Here is a 23,771-nt window from a genome sequence, read left to right as displayed (position 1 = left end):
ACATACTGTACATTCACATCAGTCCCTGCCCTCAATGAGTCCAGGTCTACAGTCTAAGGACCCTAACTCACATACATATCCACACATACTAGGGCCAATTTAGACTGAAGCCAATTAATCTGCCAGCATGTCTTTGAAAAGTGGGAGGAAACCCACGCAAGCACCGGGAGAGAATGACATGCTAACCACTAAGCCACTTTTCTGCCCAGTGCATCATTTGTACAGTATATCATTTGTAAGTTTTTGAAAGACACAAATAAAAAAGAATCTCCAAACAAAATGTAAAACCAATCAGCGAAATGATAATATTAGCCAGAAAGCATTGCAACTGTGCTGCATTGAGTCAACCTGATTAATCCTATTCCAAGTTGTATATAATGTCTTACTGTCATGTTATTAAAGATCCTCACAATGATTGTAAGTGGGACAGAAGTCTCTGTTATATGATTCAGTGCTGTGTTATCATGACTGCATGTCCCACTGTGTGTGGGAGACACTCAGGGAAAATACTCATTTAAAGGTTAACTATACTTTGGTATAGTTATCCTTAAAGTGGAAGTTCAGTCAAAAAAAGTAACTAAGCTTAAGCCAGCGCCATTCTAAGCCTATTCTACGTACCCTGTAAAAGGAAAGATTCCTATACGTACCAATTCCTAAGTCGCTCTGGTCCGGTTACATAATCTCTCCAGAGCCAGCTTCAGTGTAGAGGAGATATCCCTAACAATGGCTGCAGAGCTGGTGTGATGGCGTCACCCATAGGCTCATTATGGGGCATCCATAGTCGGCTGTCCCTTCTCTACACTGAAGCCGACACTGGAAGCTGGTCCAGAGTGACTTTAGAATAGGTAAGCATAGGCATTTCTCCTTTTACAGGGTTGATAAAGGGTAGTGGTTAGCACTTCTGCCTAGCAGCACTTAGCTCGTTGGTTTGAATCCCAACCACGGCACTACCTGCATAGGGTTTGCATGTTCTCCCTGTGTCTGTGTGGCTTTCCTCCGTGTACTCCAGTTTCCTCCCACACTTAAAAGACATACTGGTAGGTTAATTGTCTCCTTTCTAAAACTGGCCCTAATATGTGTACTGTAAAAATGTGAGTTAGGGACCTTAGATTGTAAGCTCCTTGAGGGCAGGGACTGATGTGAACGTACAATACATATGTAAAAGTGCTGCGTAAAAGGACGGCGCTATGTAGGTACCTGTAATAATAGATAGAATAATGTTTAGAATGTGGGTAAGAGCAGATTTAAGCTTAGTTAGGGTTTGACTGAACTTAAGTTATCCCACTCCTAATGTGTGGTCTCATCTGTCTATGCTTATCCTTGCAGTGCAGCCCACAGGGAGCTTTTCAGCTGCCACTATAAACTCACTTACTGGTCTTTTGGTTCTTTTGCACATGCAAAGGAAAAAACCTACAGTGCCTTGTAAAAGTATTCATACTACTTGACATTTTTCACATTTTGTCATGTTACAACCAAAAACATAAATGTATTGTATTGGGATTTTATGTGATAGATCAACACAAAGTGCCACATATTTGTGAAGTGGAAGGAAAATGATAAATGGTTTCCACATTTTTTTACAAATAAATATGTGAAAAGTGTGGCATGTATTTGTATTCAACCCCCCTGAGGCAATACTTTGGAGAACAGAAGCCATTGAATCTGCCATCTAGAGAGTGACATTTTTGCCCATTCTTCTTTGCAAAATAGCTCAAGCTCTGTCAGATTGGATGGAGAGTAATTGTGAACAGCAATTTTCAAGTCTTGCCACAGATTCTTGCTTGGATTTAGGTCTGGATTTTGACTGGGCCAATCTAACTTATGAATATGCTTTGATCTAAACCATTCTATTTTAGCTCTGGCTGTATGTTTAGGGTCCTTGTCCTGCTGGAAGATGAACCTCCGCCCCAGTCTCAAGTCTTTTGCAGACTCTAACAGGTTTTCTTCTACGAGTGCCCTGTATTTGACTCCATCCATCTTCCATCAACTCTGACCAGCTTCTCTGTCCCTGCTAAAGAAAAGCATCCACACAACATGATGCTGCCACCGCCATGTTTCCCGGTGGGGAAGTGATGTTCAGGGTGATGTGCAGTGTTAGTTTTGTGCCACACATAGTGTTTTGCTTTAGGGCCAAAAAGTTCAATTTTGGTTTCATCTGACCAGAGCTCCTTCTTCCACATGTTTGCTGTGTCCCCCAGATGGTTTATTGCAAACTGCAAACAGGACTTCTTATGGCTTTCTTTCAACAATGGCTTTCTTCTTGCAACTCTTCCATAAAGGCCAGATTTGTGGAGTGCACGACTAATAGTGGTCCTGTGGACAGATTCACTCACCTGAGCTGTGGATCTCTGCAGGTCCTCCAGAGTTACCATGGGCCTCTTGGCTGCTACTCTGATTAATGCTCTCCTTGCCTGGCCCGTCAGTTTAGGTGGACAGACATGTCTTTGCAGGTTTTCAGTTGTGCCATACTCCATTCCATATACTTCCATTTTTGGATGATGGATTGAACATTGCTCCGTGGGATGTTCTAAGTTGGGGAATTTTTTTATAACCCAACCCTCCCCAACTTTATCCCTGACCTGTCTGGTGTGTTCCTTGGCCTTCATGATGCTTTTGTTCACTAAGGTTATCTAACAAACCTCTGAGGGCTTCACAGAACAGCTGTATTTATACTGAGATTAAATTACACACAGGTGGACTTTACTAATTAGGTGACTTCTGAAGCCAATTGGTAACACTAGATTTTAGTTAGGGGTATCAGAGTAAAGGGGGCTAAATACAAATGCACCCCACACTTTTCAGATATTTGTAAAAACTTTTGAAAACCATTTATCATTTTCCTTCCACTACATTTACACATTTGATTATAACATGACAAATAGGGGAAAATTTCAAGGGGTATGAACACTTTTTTACGGCACTGTATTCACTCCTATTGAAAGGCCATTGCTGGAACATGCAATAAACAGCCTCTTCAAAGGGAATTTCCATGAATGGGATTTTTTCAAGCTTGCTAAGAAGCAAGGGACCAAAGAGGGGAGGTTGTGTAGTTCACTGTGGATTGCACAGCATGGATCTGGTGTGGGCAAAGAGTACGGTTCTTGTTACTTACAATGAAATTTCCCTGGTTATCATAAAGATGTATTTCTCCATTTGCCATGCCAAACAGAAGGATTTTGCTGTCTGGGGACCATGCAACGTGGCACAGCTGTATCCCTTTCAGTTCTTTACCCCAAATTCGATTTCCTGTATGAAGCAAAAAACAATAAGTTACAACAAAAGGTAATAACTCAATATCACAGCATAGGGCAGTACTGTATTATATACAAATATTGTTTAAAATACAAATTAAAAAGGTATGGAACAAAAAAGGGGGGGATTCCCCTTCACTTCTGGTCAGAAACTACAGACGTACAGTTATTAGGGGATGTTAGAGATTGGATATCTCTTATTCCCTAAATATGTATCTAGAAAGGAAAGTTGTTTACTAGGCTAAAACATATCTTCTGATAACTCATGAAAGCTCAGAAATAAGAAACACAACATAAGGTGGATGTGGACATATCATTTGCTGTCTTTCTAGTGCTGAAAATGTGAACCCCTGGAAATATGCGGCAGTCTCTATGGGGTGAATTCAGAGTTGATAATGTAAATACAATAGGGCCATGTAGGCAATTTTAGAGGCTTCTCATACTGGGTACAACTGCAGAAAATAAGCAACTCCTGAACTTCCTTGAACCAGTAGGTGTATATGCCAACAGTAATCATTTTATGTATGGTATGAATAGGCCAATTAATCCACACATATACAAAGGAACGGGGTAATTTAGAAATATCTCATCATGTCCTCTATGCACTGTTTGTATAGTAAGTTCATATTTAATGCTTTTGGTTCAGAACTAGCTTTTCTTTGCCATATCAAAAAAAGAAAACTGCCCTAACAAATGTTTAGTTTGAGGTTGTATCTAATGGTAGTCTTCTGAAGTCCCTTGATATGACAATGCATGGTTTACAGACAGCGAGACTGTCATATAATTATGGCCAAACAGCCAAATTGTGACAAAATATAATAATGTATGACTAACTTTAGAAAATTCTATGATTTCCCCAGGGTTCATTTTAAAATGTACATATCTTTCTCATTACCATTAGAGATGTCCAGTGTAATTTCACCTGCCCAGACATTTCTCTAGGTAGTTGAGAAATGCCACAGTGTACAAATACAGTCAGGCAATAAACGGGCATGTGCACAGTTTACACCATTTTCTGTTCAGAATAGAAAAGAGAAGAATATGAAACTGTCATGCCCAGATTTTCCAACAATCATATTCTAAAACTCAGAAGTACAGTACTACTTATCGCACCTCTGGGAAGCCCTCTATCAGAGGCCTCAGCTAAATCAGCAATGCTCAAATCAGGGTGTGTATGGCCAGAGTCTACAATGCTCTTATTAGCTTGGCAGATGACATAACCTAAGATCATGGTCAGAGAGAACTATATAGAAGCCTGTTAATACCATCCACTGAACCAACAATAACAGCGCCGTCTTCATATACGATACAAATCTTCTGGCCATCAGCGTTCCAACTCATACTGCGCACAACTGATTTGTTACGGTTATTGATCATCTCTTCATACCAGGAGCCTGCGAAGAAGCATTTTACAGTTTATTACATTTATAAGGAAGTGACTAATACAGCACAGATACAGTATTGTTCTTTGTAAAAGGAAAAATAGTATAAAAGATATTTAAATGTTTGAAGTCATGATAAATGTAATTTTTTTTTTCTTTAACACAAGTGAAAGTATGTGTCCAATGATGCCAATACTTTACTCTAGTCTGAATTTATTCTCTTTTTTTTTTTTTTTTTTAATAGATTTGCATACAAAAAACAGGTTATAACCTTCAGATAGGTTTTTTTTTTATTATTTGCTTTCTGTGCCCAGTGCAGAGATTTCCCTTTCTTTTCTCTGAAAGGACAGAATGAGAAATTTCTCCAAAAAAATATAAACAGTCATAAAAGCACTACATAAAACTTGCAGAAGGGTTCAAATCAATGTTAGGCTTTCACTATAAAGTATTCCCTTCACTCCCCATCATGCAGACACCTTGTATGCATTATAGTGTGATAGGGGATAGCTAGGATAGAAAGTGAATCAAAATCTTTTGGCTGGAGTTAGGCATTAATTTTGACTTACCCACAATATAAAAAGACTAAAAGCCCAATTCAGTTGATTTTTGTACTGTTATGTCTCTTATGCCTATGGGTACCAGCAATCTATAGCTGACACCTCCAGCAAATCAAACTTGAGCAACAGTGATCGGTCATACTGGATTTTTCCAACTGACCATGCTCATTTCCTTCAGGATTAGGACAGCATTCACTAACTATTTAAAGGGGAACTTTAGTCAGAAAATTAAGTCCTGCTAGATCACTTCAGACTGGCCCCTTTTGCAGGCATAGCTATGTAAAACATTAAAAATAAGTGTCTATACGGTTTAAAATCCAGTAATACACTGTCTCACCCTGCTCTGCACAGGCTCAGTTGCTCTCTAATTTTAGGCATTTTTAGGCACTGCTGAACTTGTAGAGGCCGATCTGCTGACAGCCTTATAGTGGTATTAAACCCTCCTATCCTTTACAGCCAAAGACGCTGCTTCTGTTTGAACGGCAACTGCCTACTGCACATGTGATCAGTTAAGACTCCAGCCTTTCGATGGTTTGACAGTTTGGTTAAAGCGGTAGTATCGGAGTATACTTAACTGTTCCCTACAGGTAAGCCTTTAATAAGGCTTACCTGTAGGTAAAATGAATATCTCCTAAACCTGCACGGTTTGGGAGATATTCGCCCTGCATGCAGTCAGCGGCGCATGTGCTCTGAAAGTCCGGCAGACCTTCAGAGCTCCTTGACGAAAGTGACCTCATCGTGGCTCCGGTGACGTCATCGCGGCTCCGGCCACTCACAGCGCCGGAGCCGCCGAACCCGGAAGAGACACCGAGGGAACATGACAGCTCCCTCAGCGGTGTCCGGGCAACCGTGTCGGGGCTTCATTCTAAGGTAAGTATTTCATAATGAGCTAGTATGCGCTGCATACTAGCTCATTATGCCTTTGTCCTGCAGGTTTTGTTGTTTTTTTTTTTTGTTTTTTTGTGAGGATAAAACCGCTTTAAGGACACAATCAAATCATACTGTATTTTGAAACCAGTAAATCAATTTAGTTCTGCTTTATGATTTACAGCTGTTCATGGGCTTTGGGCTTCAGCAAAATGGCAGCCTCCAGCAAGAAGAAACAGGGAAAATGCAATTTACAGAACACACTATTTTTGGTAGCATAAATTATTAATATGGAATGGATGTTCCTTGCTAAAGAACATTATTTTTTGTCAAGTTGTTATGGGTAAAGTTTCCTTTAAAGTAGAGTCTAGAAATACCTAAAAGTTAGCTAACATGTTTTTATCCTTAGATGTTTCTTTTAATATAGTAGTATACCAAAGTATAAAATAATATTATTAACCTAAATATGAAATTCAGTGATATAGACCTTTTTTGAATAACTGTCACAGAACAATCTCGGAACACTAAACTCCATGCAGCTTTCTACTGTAGATTCAGCTTAACTGAAAGTAACCAACAATGCTAATGATTATCAGCAATAACTGCATTCATTTAAAATGTGAAAGAGTCTTCTGTATATCACTGTGATCTTTCAGAAGCAGATAACTTGGGACTGGATAAAGCCCAGGTGCCAAGAAATTGGGGACCTGAAAACTTATTGCTATCAACAGTGCTCCTGGTTCCTGATGGGTGCTTGATGCCTCATAAAAGGTTGACTGGTTCATGAATTCTTCATGGATTTGCACCTTCCCTACCAACTTATCCTGTTAAGATGTGGCAGATCAGTGTAATATTGTCAAGCATATACAGGATTGCAAGGATCATTTACTTATGAATGTCCAAAACTCAACCAGCACCACCAGTGTTTACCTTTGTACAGCATCCAAACAATAATGAGTCCATTCTGATCACTGGTAGTTAATTTCTGGAAATGTTCATTCCATGTCACCACTTGTACAGATCCTACAGCAAAAGTGGAGAGAGTTTTCAATGCATGTCAGATCCTAATGTATACCAAGCTCTTTAAACCCTGCAAAATCGATTGAAATATAGTCAATTACACATGGAATATTGTGGTCTGCATCAACCACAGGCTTCTTATACCTCATGGGAACCCCAAGAGAAAATATCCCTAACATAGGTTCCAGTTGTATTTCTTTATATAGCGCCATCAATTTACGCAGCACTTTATATATTGTACATTTACTTAAGTCACTGCCCTCAAGGAGCTTACAATCTAAGGTCCCTAACTCGCATACATACACATACTAGGGCCAGTTTACACAGGAGCCAATTAACCTACCAGCATGTCTTAGGAGTGTGGAAGGAAATCAGAGTACTAGGAGGAATGTACGCAAAGACAAGAAAAACATGCAAACTCCATGCACATAGTGTTATGCCCAGGATTCGAACCAATGACCCCAGTGCTCCAAGGCAGAAATGCTACTCATTATTTCCACCCAACTTAGAGTTTTTACCACTCTTACCACCTGGGGGCATTCACTCTCTTGTTGGTTGCAATTTCTATATTGGTAAAAAAAAAAAAAAATCTTGGAGGTAACTATCACGGACCAAAATGTTGGACTAACCCCGACAGTTCGCAAAAGTCACATTAGATGCTTTACATGTTTGTTTTTTTCGCATGATAAGTTTTTTCTTTTTTAATCAAACATGGAATGGTTATTGCTCCGCATGAAATGAGCATTTGACTAATAAAAGCCTTTATTTTATTTTTTTAATAACTAGCATTTTATCTCATTAGTCTATTTTTCCCCTCCTAGAATTACTCTTCACAGACACCTCAAGTCACTATTAACATCAGAAGCTAGCGCTATTTGTAGGTGTAAAACCCTATGCAATTATCTTTGTGAATTGACATTTACAAAACAAAGCAAAAAGAAAAAAAAAATCTATACTATATCAAGGATAAGGCACTCTAATTTAGCTATGTGACTGCAATTTTCAAATCTTATTGGAATGAACTAAAAATAACTGTCACTTATTTGAAATAAGGTAGCCTTATCCTAGTGCGTTGGGAATTGAGCTTTACATGCGTTATGCTTGTGTGACTTGACGCATATGTGTTTTGTTATTTAGAGCTTACCACTGTGTCCCTCCAGAGTCTGATTCATGGAAAGATTACTGGGAGCAGCAAGGCCTTTTAACTTTGCATCATCTGGAAAAAAAGAACATACAGTAAAAGTACAATTTTCTCAAACCACTAAATTTCTGTTCCAGGATTTCCACACAGAATGGGATGGTTTTTGGCACAGAGGACCCAGCGTAATAGAAGGGAGGGTTAGTATTAGAATTACAGAGTGGCAGAGTAAGTGTGAGTTGGTGTAAGAGTTAATATAAGGGTTAATGTTAGTGTGAGGATTACAGGAGGGGTTAGTGTGAGGATTATAGGAAGGGTTATTGTTAGTGTTAGGATTACAGGACGGGTTAGTGTGAGGATTACAGAAAAGGTTAGTGTTAGTGTGAGGATTACAGGAAGGGTTACTGTTAGTGTTAGGATTACAGGAACGGTTAGTGTGAGGATTACAGGAAGGGTTATTGGTAGTGTGAAGATTCCAGGAGGGGTTAGTGTGAGGATTACAGGAAGGGTTGTTGTTAGTGTTAGGATTACAGGAAGGGTTGTTGTTAGTGTGAGGATTACAGGAAGAATTAGTGTAAGAAATTATAGGAAGGGTTATTGGTAGTGTGAGGATTACAGGAAGGGTTAGTGTTAGGATTACAGGAAGGGTTAGTGTTAGGATTACAGGAAGGGTTAGTGTTAGTGTGAGGATTACAAGAAGGGTTATTGTTAGTGTTAGGATTACAGGAAGGGTTAGTGTTAGTGTGAGGATTACAGGAAGGGTTAGTGTGAGGATTACAGGAAGGGTTATTGTTAGTGTTAGGATTACAGGCACGGTTAGTGTGAGGATTACAGGAAGGGTTAGTGTTAGTGATAGGATTATAGGAAGGGTTAGTGTTAGGATTACAGGAAGGGTTATTGGTAGTGTTAGGATTACAGGAAGGGTTAGTGTTAGTGATAGGATTACAGGAAGGGTTATTGTTAGTGTTAGGATTACAGGAAGGGTTATTGGTAGTGTTAGGATTACAGGAAGGGTTATTGGTAGTGTTAGGATTACAGGAAGGGTTAGTGTTAGGATTACAGAAAAGGTTAGTGTTAGTGATAGGATTATAGGAAGGGTTAGTGTTAGTGTGAAGATTCCAGGAGGGGTTAGTGTTAGGATTACAGGAAGGGTTAGTGTTAGTGTGAGGATTACAGGAAGAATTAGTGTTAGGATTATAGAAAGGGTTATTGGTAGTGTGAGGATTACAGGAAGGGTTAGTGTTAGTGTGAGGATTACAGGAAGGGTTAGTGTTAGTGTGAGGATTACAGGAAGGGTTAGTGTGAGGATTACAGGAACGGTTATTGTTAGTGTTAGGATTACAGGAATGGTTAGTGTGAGGATTACAGGGAGGGTTAGTGTTAGTGATAGGATTATAGGAAGGGTTAGTGTTAGTGTGAGGATTACAGAAAAGGTTAGTGTTAGTGTGAGGATTACAGGAACGGTTAGTGTGAGGATTACAGGAAGGGTTAGTGTTAGTGTGAGGATTACAGGAACGGTTATTGTTAGTGTTAGGATTACAGGCACGGTTAGTGTGAGGATTACAGAAACGGTTATTGTTAGTGTTAGGATTACAGGCACGGTTAGTGTGAGGATTACAGGAAGGGTTAGTGTTAGGATTATAGGAAGGGTTAGTGTTAGTGTGAGCATTACAGGAGGGGTTAGTGTGAGGATTACAGGAAGGGTTATTGTTAGTGTTAGGATTACAGGAAGGGTTATTGGTAGTGTTAGGATTACAGGAAGGGTTAGTGTTAGGATTACAGAAAAGGTTAGTGTTAGTGTGAGGATTACAGGAAGGGTTAGTGTTAGTGATAGGATTATAGGAAGGGTTATTGTTAGTGTTAGGATTACAGGAAGGGTTATTGGTAGTGTTAGGATTACAGAAAAGGTTAGTGTTAGTGTGAGGATTACAGGAAGGGTTAGTGTTAGTGATAGGATTATAGGAAGGGTTATTGGTAGTGTTAGGATTACAGGAAGGGTTAGTGTTAGGATTACAGGAATGGTTAGTGTGAGGATTACAGGGAGGGTTAGTGTTAGTGATAGGATTATAGGAAGGGTTAGTGTTAGTGTGAGGATTACAGAAAAGGTTAGTGTTAGTGTGAGGATTACAGGAACGGTTAGTGTGAGGATTACAGGAAGGGTTAGTGTTAGTGTGAGGATTACAGGAACGGTTATTGTTAGTGTTAGGATTACAGGCACGGTTAGTGTGAGGATTACAGGAAGGGTTAGTGTTAGTGGTAGGATTATAGGAAGGGTTAGTGTTAGTGTGAGCATTACAGGAGGGGTTAGTGTGAGGATTACAGGAAGGGTTATTGTTAGTGTTAGGATTACAGGAAGGGTTATTGGTAGTGTTAGGATTACAGGAAGGGTTAGTGTTAGGATTACAGGAAGGGTTAGTGTTAGGATTACAGAAAAGGTTAGTGTTAGTGTGAGGATTACAGGAAGGGTTAGTGTTAGTGATAGGATTATAGGAAGGGTTAGTGTTAGTGTGAGCATTACAGGAGGGGTTAGTGTTAGTGTGAGCATTACAGGAAGGGTTATTGTTAGTGTTAGGATTACAGGAAGGGTTATTGGTAGTGTTAGGATTACAGGAAGGGTTAGTGTTAGGATTACAGGAAGGGTTAGTGTTAGGATTACAGAAAAGGTTAGTGTTAGTGTTAGGATTACAGGAAGGGTTATTGGTAGTGTTAGGATTACAGAAAAGGTTAGTGTTAGTGTGAGGATTACAGGAAGGGTTAGTGTTAGTGATAGGATTATAGGAAGGGTTATTGGTAGTGTTAGGATTACAGGAAGGGTTAGTGTTAGGATTACAGGAAGGGTTAGTGTTAGGATTACAGGAAGGGTTAGTGTTAGTGTGAGGATTACAGGAAGGGTTATTGTTAGTGTGAGGATTACAGAAAAGGTTAGCGTTAGTGATAGGATTATAGGAAGGGTTATTGGTAGTGTTAGGATTACAGGAAGGGTTAGTGTGAGGATTACAGGAAGGGTTGGTGTTAGTGAGGATTACAGGGAACATTGCTGAAAGGTTATAAGAGTGGTTAGTGTTAGGGTTAGAGGCACGGTTATTGTGAAGGCTATAGGTTAATGTGAGGGTTAAAGGAAGGTTTAGTGTGACGGCTACAGGGAGCTACAGGGAGTGTGGATGCCAATGTACAAATTTCCAGAATCAATTCCAGAAAAGGGGAATAATGTTCCATTTTTTTAAACTGTAACAGTCTACCACTGTCTACACACCATGTTGACTTTTTAATATTCCCATCTAATTTTTTCCGGCCTGTCTTCCTAATTTAACACAAATTTGATTACAAAAGTATTAATTTACTTCTAAAATGGTTAACATGTAATACACCCATACCTGTGATATACCATTGCTGGTTGCATAGCAGAAGGAGGGTGACTACACTTTTCAGAATCCACAGTTCTGCAGATACCATTACACTACTCCACCACTAAACCTACCCTAGGCTCATTTCTTTAAGTTCACTGTAAGCCTGATTGTAACTTACATCTGGCTAATGGCATTTTCAGGTATCTACTCTAGCTGAATCAAAAATGATTTCTATTATGAAAGAATACATAGATACATTAAAAGCGGTTTTATGCTGTATATTTGCTTGTCTACACGTTCCCGGACACAGTAAAACAAGCGGATGTTCCAGAAGGTTATAAATTAAATGTCTTACAAGAAGATCTGTCAACACCTTCTGCTCCGGAGGAGCCTGGACAGTACTACCTGGCAGAACAGAATGTACAGAATCTGAAAAAATATTGACCTTTCACAAGTGTTAGCCTCAAAAAGGAAATCTTTGCTCCTGTTTTTCTTTCCTTTCCCTAGTGATAATAATCTGTGCCCACAACCAGTGAACACTCTCCAGGAACGTCCCTGAATAAACTGCTCTACCTTGTAGGATCATCCCAATTTACTTACATCAACATACCCTTCCAGGCTAGTATCTGCTTCCTGGGGAATGATACTAAGTAAACTCAGGCTGCTCCACAGCTAAACTGAAAGGATTCCTTAGTGATAGCCAGAAAAGACGCAGTTTAGTTACCTGATTGCATTTCCAGCTTTAAAACTTTCAACAATCCAGATTCTCCGCCACATGCTATATAACCTTGGTCTTTGTTCCAGGATATGCATTTTAGTTGGATATTATTGGGAATAGCAATCTGAAAGAAAGTAAGGTATAATGTGTGAATACCTATTGCATGCATACATTTTATGAAAATGCCAACTATAGGGAATACCATAATTTCTCCTAATATATCTGTAAGGTATTAAACCAGATAAAATTGGACTATCTTGTTCCAAACAGAATATTTCTTACAGATATCTTGATTAGAACTTAAGGGCTCTTTAACAAGGTCCGCCTCCGTAGGCGGATCCGTGCTGCTCAGCGGGGATCAATCCACGATCCCCGCTGAGCCGGCGGATGACAGCTCCGTCTCTGCTTGCAGTGCGGAGAGGGAGGTGTCACAGCCCCCGATGCTCTCTATGGGGGATCGGATGAGAGCGGACCGCCTGTCCGCTCTCATCCGATCCGATCCGATACCTGAACGGATGGAAAAATAGCGATCAGCTGTCTTTGATCGCTCAGTTCCCAGTCTTAGATGCAGCATCAGATCTAGGTAAATATGATTCTTTAAAAACAAAAAAACAAAACAAACCAAACTTTTCTTTTAGGTTCCAAATCGAGGATAACAACTGTACCAATTCATGTATAATGCTAAATATCAATCATCAATGATGAGATTTAAGCATGTTTTCAACATAGGGCCCTGCTCATTAGCGCTTACAACAGTGGCGGCTGGTGCTCAAAATTTTTGGGGGGGCGCAAAAACAAAAATGTAATAGGTATTGCTTCGCGGCAAAAAACGAGGTAAAAAAATTGCATGACTTTGAGGTCATGGTACAGGCATGGCACATGTGATGGTATAGGCATGGCACAGATAGTACAGGCATGGCACAGGTGATGGAATAGGCATGGCACAGATGGTATAGGCATTGAACAGGTGGTAGAATAGGCATGGCACAGGTGATGGTATAGGCATGGCACAGGTGATGGTATAGGCATGGCACAGGTGATGGTATAGGCATGGCTAGGTGATGGAATAGGCATTGCACAGGTGATGGTACAGGCATGGCACAGGTGATGGAATAGGCATGGCACAGATGGTATAGGCATGGCACAGGTGATGGAATAGGCATGGCACAGGTGATGGTACAGGCATGGCACAGGTGATGAAATAGGCATTGCACAGGTGATGGTACAGGCATTGCACAGGTGATGGTACAGGCATGGCACAGGTGATGGAATAGGCATGGCACAGATGGTATAGGCATGGCACAGGTGATGGAATAGGCATGGCACAGATGGTACAGGCATGGCACAGGTGATGGTACAGGCATGGCACAGGTGATGGTACAGGCAGGGCACAGATGGTACAGGCATGGCACAGGTGATGGAATAGGCATGGCACAGATGGTATAGGCATGGCACAGGTGATGGAATAGGCATGGCACAGATGGTACAGGCATGGCACAGGTGGTGGAATAGGCATGGCACAGATGGTACAGGCATGGCGCAGGTGGTGGAATAGGCATGGCACAGGCATGGCGCAGGTGGTGGAATAGGCATGGCACAGATGGTATAGGCATGGCACAGGTGATGGAATAGGCATGGCACAGATGGTACAGGCATGGCACAGGTGGTGGAATAGGCATGGCACAGATGGTACAGGCATGGCGCAGGTGATGGAATAGGCATGGAACAGATGGTACAGGCATGGCACAGGTGATGGAATAGGCATGGCACAGGTGATGGTAAGGTCATGGCACAGGTGGTGGAATAGGCATGGCACAGATGGTACAGGCATGGCGCAGGTGATGGAATAGGCATGGAACAGATGGTACAGGCATGGCACAGGTGATGGAATAGGCATGGCACAGGTGATGGTAAGGTCATGGCACAGGTGGTGGAATTGGCATGGCACAGATGGTACAGGCATGGCGCAGGTGATGGAATAGGCATGGCACAGGTGATGGAATAGGCATGGCACAGGTGATGGTAAGGTCATGGCACAGGTGGTGGAATAGGCATGACACAGGTGATGGAATAGGCATGGCACAGGTGATGGTAAGGTCATGGCACAGGTGGTGGAATAGGCATGGCACAGATGGTACAGGCATGGCGCAGGTGATGGAATAGGCATGGCACAGGTGATGGTAAGGTCATGGCACAGGTGGTGGAATAGGCATGGCGCAGGTGGTGGAATAGGCATGGCGCAGATGGTACAGGCATGGCACAGGTGATGGTAAGGTCATGGCACAGGTGGTGGAATAGGCATGGCACAGATGGTACAGGCATGGGGCAGGTGATGGAATAGGCATGGCACAGGTGATGGTAAGGCCATGGCACAGGTGGTGGAATAGGCATGGCGCAGGTGGTGGAATAGGCATGGCACAGATGGTACAGGCATGGCACAGGTGATGGTAAGGTCATGGCACAGGTGGTGGAATAGGCATGGCACAGATGGTACAGGCATGGCGCAGGTGGTGGAATAGGCATGGCACAGATGATGGAATAGGCATGGCACAGATGGTACAGGCATGGCGCAGGTGGTGGAATAGGCATGGCACAGGCATGGCGCAGGTGGTGGAATAGGCATGGCACAGATGGTACAGGCATGGCACAGGTGGTGGAATAGGCATGGCACAGGCTTGGCACAGGTGATGGAATAGGCATGGTACAGATGGTACAGGCATGGCGCAGGTGGTGGAATAGGCATGGCACAGGCATGGCGCAGGTGGTGGAATAGGCATGGCACAGGCATGGCGCTGGTGGTGGAATGGGCATGGCACAGGCATGGCGCAGGTGGTGGAATAGGCATGGCACAGATGGTACAGGCATGGCACAGGTGGTGAAATAGGCATGGCACAGATGGTACAGGCATGGCACAGGTGATGGTAAGGTCATGGCACAGGTGGTGGTAAGGTCATGGCACAGGTGGTGGAATAGGCATGGCACAGATGGTACAGGCATGGCGCAGGTGGTGGAATAGGCATGGCACAGGCATGGCGCAGGTGGTGGAATAGGCATGGCACAGGCATGGCGCAGGTGGTGGAATAGGCATGGCACAGGCATGGCGCAGGTGGTGGAATAGGCATGGCACAGATGGTACAGGCATGGCACAGGTGATGGTAAGGTCATGGCACAGGTGATGGTAAGGTCATGGCACAGGTGGTGGAATAGGCATGGCACAGATGGTACAGGCATGGCGCAGGTGGTGGAATAGGCATGGTACAGGCATGGCGCAGGTGGTGGAATAGGCATGGCACAGGCATGGCGCTGGTGGTGGAATGGGCATGGCACAGGCATGGCGCAGGTGGTGGAATAGGCATGGCACAGATGGTACAGGCATGGCACAGGTGGTGAAATAGGCATGGCACAGATGGTACAGGCATGGCACAGGTGATGGTAAGGTCATGGCACAGGTGGTGGTAAGGTCATGGCACAGGTGGTGGAATAGGCATGGCACAGATGGTACAGGCATGGCGCAGGTGGTGGAATAGGCATGGCACAGGCATGGCGCAGGTGGTGGAATAGGCATGGCACAGGCATGGCGCAGGTGGTGGAATAGGCATGGCACAGGCATGGCGCAGGTGGTGGAATAGGCATGGCACAGATGGTACAGGCATGGCACAGGTGATGGTAAGGTCATGGCACAGGTGATGGTAAGGTCATGGCACAGGTGGTGGAATAGGCATGGCACAGATGGTACAGGCATGGCGCAGGTGGTGGAATAGGCATGGCACAGGCATGGCGCAGGTGGTGGAATAGGCATGGCACAGGCATGGCGCTGGTGGTGGAATGGGCATGGCACAGGCATGGCGCAGGTGGTGGAATAGGCATGGCACAGATGGTACAGGCATGGCACAGGTGGTGGAATAGGCATGGCACAGATGGTACAGGCATGGCACAGGTGATGGTAAGGTCATGGCACAGGTGGTGGTAAGGTCATGGCACAGGTGGTGGAATAGGCATGGCACAGGCATGGCGCAGGTGGTGGAATAGGCACTTACCTGGCGACGGCTCGGCTCCCGGCGGCGGCTTCTCCCCTCCTCGCGACTCTGATGTCCGTCCTCTTCTGCTCGGCTCCTGGCGGCGGCTTCTCCCCTCCTCGCGACTCCTCTTCTTCGCGGGCTGCGGCGGGAAAGTGACCGGGCGGTGACGGTGAGTGACTGATGCACGCACCGGCACCGCCCCCAACGAGGTCACCATGGATGTCCTGAATCATGATTGGTCCAGGCTGGAGTCTGGACCAATCATGATCCAAGACATCACAAAAGGGGGTGGTGTAGCGCATTTTTCTGCGCTACAGTTACGCCCCAGAAGGCCGCCAATTGGCGCCTCTGCTGGTGGAAAACCCCACCCCCCATCGGCACCAATGCGGCGGACGCCGAAAGAGGGGTGGTGGAGCGCAGAGCTCTGCGCTACAGTTACGCCCCAGAAGGCCGTCTATCGGCACCTCTGCGGGTGGAAAACCCCACCCCCATAGGCACCAATGAGACGGGCGCCCCTTGTGGGCAAAAATTTTTTTTTTTTTTTTTTTTTTTTTTAAATCTTTTTTTTTTCCTTTTTCTTTTTTTGGGGGGGGGGGGGGGGGCGGCGCCCCTGCGCCCCCTATGGGCCGGCCGCCACTGGCTTACAATCTAGAAGAATCAGATGAATTACAATAAATCGAAAAGTCCCTCTTTGCCGTGAAAATTAACTTAATCCCACAAAAACATTTCCACTGCATTTGTAAAGAAGGTATCAGGGTGCCCAAGAAAGTCCAGCAAGCGCCAGGACCGTCTCCTACAGATGATTCAGCTGTGGGATCGGTTCACCAGCAGTGCAAAGATTGCTCAGGAATGGCAGCAGGCAGGTGTGAGTGCATCTGCCAGCACAGTGAGGAGAAGACTTTTGGAGGATGGCCTGGTGTCAAGAAGGGCAGCAAAGAAGCCACTTCTCTTCAGGAAAAACATCAGAGACAGACAGGGATTGGACTGCTAAGGACTGGGCTAAAGCTTTTTTGCCTGATGAATCCCCTTTCCGATTGTTTGGGCCATCCAGAAAAAAACCTTGTCTGGAGAAAAGGTGAGAGCTACCATCAGTCCTGTGTCATATGAACAGTAAAGCTTCCTGAAACCATTCATGTGTGGGGTTGTTTCTCAGCCGAGGGACTGAGCTCACTCACATTTTTGCTTAAGAACACAGCCATGAATAAAGATGGTACAAAAATATCCTCCAAGAACAACTTCTCCCAACCATTCCAGAACAGTTTGTTGAGGAACAATATCTTTTCCAGCATGATGGAGCACCTTGCCATAAAGCAAAAGTGATAACAAAGTGGCTTGGGGAACAAAACATTGAAACTTTGGGTCCATGGCCTGGAAACTCCCCAGACCTTAATCCCATTGAGAACCTGTGGTCAATCCTCAAGAGGTAGGTGAAAAAAAAAAAAACGCACAAATTCTGACAAACTCCAAGCATTGATTATGCTGCCATCAATCAGGATGTGGCCCAGAAGTTGATTAACAGCATGCCAGGGTGAATTGCAGAGGTCTTGAAAAAGAAGGGTCAACACTGCAAATATTGACTCTTCGCAGAAACGTAATGTAATTGTCAATAAAAGCCTTTCACAATTATTAAATGCTTGTATTATACTTCTGTATACCGTAGTAACATCTGACATAAAGATCTAAAAACACTGAAGCAGCGGACTTTGTGAAAATTAATATTTGTGTCAGTCTCAAAACTTTTGGCCATGGCTGTATATAAAGTATATAAATATACTTGGACTGTCTAACAAAGATTAGAAGAGAAGCACAGAAGATACAAAGGTCATAATGCATTCAACCCCCAACTGGGTGATGTCAATGCCTTCTCTTAAAAACGTTGCATGCAAAAGATACAAACATACAGCATTTTTACATTTATAGAATGTCTAGTTGAGGCTCATTTTCAAACCCTGTCCTCGTTAACTTGGATCATCCCTCACTGCCAGGAGTACACAGTATACAAGTGTAGCAGGAGTCAGGAATCAATGACAGTCTGTAGCACTTACATGAATATTCCCCATCAGTAGAAGTAAGCATGCCCACCTGTTCATCTCCATGTAAAGCTTCAGCATCCTGTTGTTCTTTGAGTTGAGGGGAAAAAGCCTTTTTCGCACTTGCAGCTGGCGGGGCCATAAAAATAAGCATTGAGCCCTGGTTTTAGTACAATCACCCCCCAATTGCCCACCTTAAGATTGCCCACATTAAGCCATAACAGCAGTTGGATGGGGTGATATGCATGATGTGGCTGTGATGCTTTGCAGCAGAAATTCTAACTCATAACACAGTCGGTGGGAAATTCCATCACTGCCAAGCACAACCAAAGCAAGTGAAAGGGACTGAAACTGTGTGCAATGCATGTGGCTTCTGAGGCTTTTCAGGGGGAAAAAATTGGATTTCATTGATGGACACAACATTACATAAATCATAACTAGTGGGTTATATTGCCTCCTCCAGGAGTAGGACTAGGCAAAACAAAAAACACCTGGCTACGCCTATGGCCGGCCGTCCTCAGCTAGTATATAACCCCCCTCTCTGCTCTAGGTAATCAGTTAAGTAGCAAGCAGTATTAGAAGTATCAGAACTCCAGAGGGGTGCGTGCTGTGTCGATGAACTCAAAGAAATGGATTTTACGGTAAGTACAAATATTCCACATCGACGGACACAGCGCTCCATAAATCATAACTAGTGGGATGTCCAAAAGCAGTGCCAAAAGGAAAATGAGGGGTGGGGAAAATGACCAAAAGCTAAACATAAGAACCCTTAACCAGGACACAGGAGCCTTCACCTTCTGGGATAATGTAGGCAAGGGAATCTCCTGAATATTCTCAAATGGAGGTTTCTGGAGAACCGAAAGGACTAAATTTAAATCCCATTGCGGCAAAAGAGACCGTACAGGTGGAGCCACATGTCCAACCCCCTGAATGAAGGTACGAACTAAAGAGTGCATGGCTAGGGGTCGCTGAAAGAAGATTGCCGGGGCAGATACCTGTCCCTTGATTGTACTCAAGCCCAACTTCTGATCAACGGCCAGTTGAAGAAAGGTTAAGATCCGAGCCACAGAAAAGGATCGAGGATGAGCGCCAATCGACTCGCACCAAGAAATGTGCGCTTTTCATGTACGATGGTATATCTTGCTGGAAGAGGACTTCCTCGCCTTCACCATAGTAGGGATCACTGATCCGGAAGACCTTTAGCCCTCAGTACCAGGCTTTTCAATAGCTAAGCCATTAAAACCAGTGACTGTAAAGCAGGATGGTAGATGAGCCCTTGGGACAACTGGTCTTCTCTGAGAGGAAGCCCCCAAGAGACGTTTACAACCACCATGATGACTGGAAGATCCTCGCTCTTATTTCCTCGCAGGAACTGTGAAAGAAGCCTTAGTCGAGGATGATATTGGCCTTACCGTGGCCCTTGGACGCCTGCGGCGTCTATCAGAGGACCCCGTGACCTCGCCACGAACTTCGGTATCCTTCTGTGGAGCCGAACCTGCTAAAGGAGCTGAATGTAAGACGATGCAAACAGAACTGTCTTGAAGGTGGATGCCACCAGACTCAGAACCTGTATGGAAAATGAGAGAGAGAACTATCTGTGTGACAGCAGCTGGTGAATCACGGCCTGTGGTCCCTGAAGTTTGTGCAGAGGAAGGACCAGCCTGGTCAGAAATAGAATCAGACCTAGGTGAATATATTCCCTGGACAGGGATAGGGGGGACCTTAGGTAGTTCAGACATCATCTGAACCTTTGCAGGATTTAAATCCACGTAAGGAGACTCAGGACCTAAAAAACCTGAAAAGGACGAGCTTTGTCCCCCCTTTCTGGGTACCCCCAAAAGAAATATTTCATTGATCTCATTGACGCTCACCAAACTGATTACCTAGAGCAGAGAAGGGGGTTATATTCCAGCTGAGGACGGCCCATGGGCTTAGCCAGGTGTTTTTTGTTCTGCCTAGTCCTACTCCTGGAGGCAATATAACCCACTTGTTATCATTTATGGAGCGCTGTGTCCGTCGATTAACTTAAGAGAAACAGGCTTTATCACTATCACAAGGGGGCTAACAAGCACAAATGTGATGGCATTAGGGGTCTGAAAGACCCCCAGGGTCTGCCCTACCTTCCAATGCAGCGAATAAAGCACAGATCTTTGTTGATAGGCTGCTTACCTGGCTTCATTAGTTGCAGAGGATATTGGGCAGTGGATGTTACCTGAGCTCCTCCTTTTTTCACTGTTGGCCTATTTTACTGTGGTCCTGGAAAAAAACGAGAGCCAGGAACCACTATGGGTGGCCGCAGGGGGCCATGGTGCATTCCAGGTACTGTAAAGTGATCAGGGGGCTCTAGAGCTGCCTGGATCACTCTTACCTTAAAGTCAAACACCAGCTGAAAAAATCAAGAACAAGGTTGTTTTAACCACTTGAATACCAAGATGTTTATAAACATATGTTGTGTAAAAGAGGTTAATAGAATGTTTTAAAAAATGTAAATTTATAAAATCTTTGTGTTGAGGAATTTAGAGCACTGTAATCAGTGCATCATAGGTATGTACTCTGCCCTGCAGGTTCCTGCATTGTTTGCATTCCAGCTCCAGGGAGCAGCACCCTATGATTCAAAAAAGGCCACTTTCACATGGATGGACCGATCTGGTCCTCTTTCAGTTTTTCAGACGGACACGAGCAAATCATCCATTGCTCTCTACGGAGCGGCAGATGTCAACAGACACGTCCGATGTCCTAAAATAGACAGATGGGGATCCGTTCCCCAGTCACCTGGTGGATCACATTGGATGACAGTTGGATGGAAATAGACACGAGTGGTGTATTTCCATCCGACAGGCCATAGAGTATAGCGGGATGTGTCCGTGTCCATTCTGCATCTGCGGAGCGGACACAGACCTGTCATTCACCTGCTCAGCGGGGATCAGCGGAGAGATTCCCGCTGAGTAGGCTGATCCATTGGCGGACCCCACCAGTGTGAAAGGGGCCCTAATGGGGGGGGGGGGGGGGAGGTTGGAGAATGTGACCATGTTCTATTTAAAGGCTCATTCAGATGGGCACTGAGACCCGTCCTCTGTGTTGGGCGGCTCCGCATCCACCTCTGGGCTGTGCGCAGGCAGCCAACAGACGTTGATGCAGAGGCAGCGGCTGCACCGACACAGTTGCATTTCAACATGTGGGCAGCAGGGCCGTCTTTAACACAGGGCAAAAGGGGCAGCTGCTCCGGGCCCAGTCATTGTTATGGGGCCCAAGGCAGCTTCCCCTTGAGCCTACACTGCTTGCAAATAGTTGATAAGTGGATTCGGGAGGGCCAAAGAAAATGTTTGCCCAGGGTCCAATCAATATTAAAGACGGCCTTGGTGGGCAGGAATGGGTGCATGGATCCAAACACACAGTGTCTGCGATCAGATCCATGCACCCGCTCCAGCCCGCATGTCAAAACTTAACATGCGACTGCATCCATGCAGGCACTGCGTCAGCATCCACTTCTATGTGCTGCTTGCGCACAGCTCCGAGGTGGATGCAGCAAAAAGCAGCTCAGCACTGAGGAAGGGGCTCAGCGCCCATCTGAATGAGAACTTACCATAAACATGGGAGTAACATGGAGCATGGTCAGAAAGGTGGACTGTGCCTTTACACCTGCATTACAAGCAGGGACAATCTGCATGCATGTGACAGTCCGGAGCAATGATCTTGCTGTGTATGGAGTGTGAACAATCATACAGGCAGACCACATTAGACCGGCATGGCTGCATTGGACAGCTAGATCTTTGCACCATTGTTCTGATGGTGGCTGATAAGACAGAGAAGAAGAGAGATCACCGGATCTTCTCATTACTACCTCATAGGCAGAACAAGGGAAACGCCAATCACAGGCATGTATAGGGAAGATGTGCATGCCGGATAGAAGAGAGACAACCACGGCTCCAATCATTCCTTGTTAGAGCTGAACTCCAGGAAGAGGAAACACACCAATGAATGCAGCTTTGTTTCCAAGAAGACATCAATAAATGTATCCTATAAATACAAGCAGTGTAAGGACCCCAATGTACAGCAGGGGTGGATTGTGTGAGGAGGAAACAGCACAAGGGGCCAATCAGTTCATGTGCTGACAAGAAGCATGCTGATAGGAGGAAAGAGCAGAGTGCTGGAGAGATGAGCGCATTGGTGTGCTGCTTCTCCTTTCACTATCCAGTCAACGGCTGGGGTTCCAGGATCACCTGGGCTCAGAGGAAGTGAGTTAAATGAAGCTGGTCATCAGACTAGCTGCAGAAAAAAAAAACTACTGCTGGAAGCTCTCTGGACTGAAGGAAAATATTGCAGTGAAAGCGGTTTATATTATCTTTTTTATCCTGATATTTTTGACTGGAGGTCTGCGTCAGATTTGTTTGTAATGCAGGAATGGCAAGTATCTGAATCTCACCCAGTATCAGTCTCTTGTACAGCAGAGCTCAAACTGCGGGAAGGAGAAGTGACACAAGGACCATGCTGATAGGAGGAGAGAGCGGAGTGACAGAGAGATGTGCTGCTTCTCCTTTCACCGACCAGTCACTGGCTGGGGGCGGGTCCAGGGTGACCTGGGCTTAGAGGAAGCGGGTGAAATAATGCTGGACATCAGACTGAAGTCATCTAGCTGCAAAAACAAATAACTGGAGGTATTAAATATGGCATTTCTAGCTGAAGAAGTCCTGCTTTCAATTGGTTTATAAATGCATGCACTGCAAGTCCCATTACAGCAAAGCTCAGACTGAGGGAGAGGGAAGCAGCTCAAGGAGCATGCTGATAGGAGGAGGGACAGAGAGATGAGCTCATCAGTCTGCTGCTGCTCCTGTCACTGTCCAATCACAGGCTGGGGGAGGGACAAGACCTGTAAGTGTTACTGACCTGCAGCAGAGAGAAACCAGCTCTCCTGCCCTGGCAGAGCTTTGTTACTGGTAAAACTGCATGGACAGAATTACCCCCCTTCTATGGGCGTGTGTGTATCTATGTCTGTCATGTGTCTGTGTGTCGTTCAGCTGTAAACAATCTCACCCCCCTGGTATACAGTGCCTGCCTTTTTATGTACAGCCCCCTCCCTTCCCCCCACTACTCACCTTCTTGCTGAGATAGATGAACATTGCTGTACACAGCAGTCACCCCGGCCCCAGTCACTGGAGGTTCCACACATATACAGTCCTATCCCCGGGTAACTAAGAAGCCGAGTCCTCCCGTCTCTAGGTAACCGAGGTCCTTCCCATCTATGTCACTTCCGGGGTAGAATGGACCAGACTGGGCAGGGATCTCTCCCAGCGAATCACAGGAGAACATTAAACACTAGAGCCCGAACTACTACTGGAAAGTGTCTGCGGAGCAGCGCCTGGCTCTGCAGGAGAGCGGCCATACTACCTGATACCATCACTATTCATTTCCAATGTAGCGGTCTCCAACAAAATGGCTGAATTT

At 44.6% G+C, this 23,771-nt stretch overlaps 1 protein-coding gene across 1 annotated transcript in view; it reads right to left on the bottom strand.

Annotated features, from left to right (window-relative positions):
- WDR35 (WD repeat domain 35) overlaps positions 1-23,558 on the bottom strand; it is a 144,697-nt gene extending 121,139 nt beyond the window's left edge. The window contains 6 exon segments of the mRNA XM_082251296.1: positions 3,113-3,246; positions 4,517-4,645; positions 6,988-7,080; positions 8,222-8,293; positions 12,287-12,404; positions 23,423-23,558. Coding sequence (XP_082107422.1) covers positions 3,113-3,246; positions 4,517-4,645; positions 6,988-7,080; positions 8,222-8,293; positions 12,287-12,404; positions 23,423-23,446 — 570 coding nt within the window. The 5' untranslated portion in view covers positions 23,447-23,558.
- Between the last annotated feature and the right edge of the window lie 213 nt (positions 23,559-23,771).

Source organism: Pelophylax lessonae (assembly GCF_965119305.1).
Source record: "Pelophylax lessonae genome assembly, chromosome: 3".
NCBI lineage: Eukaryota > Metazoa > Chordata > Amphibia > Anura > Ranidae > Pelophylax > Pelophylax lessonae.
Note: the sequence above shows the minus strand (reverse complement) of the source record. Positions and strands in the feature narration are given on the sequence as shown.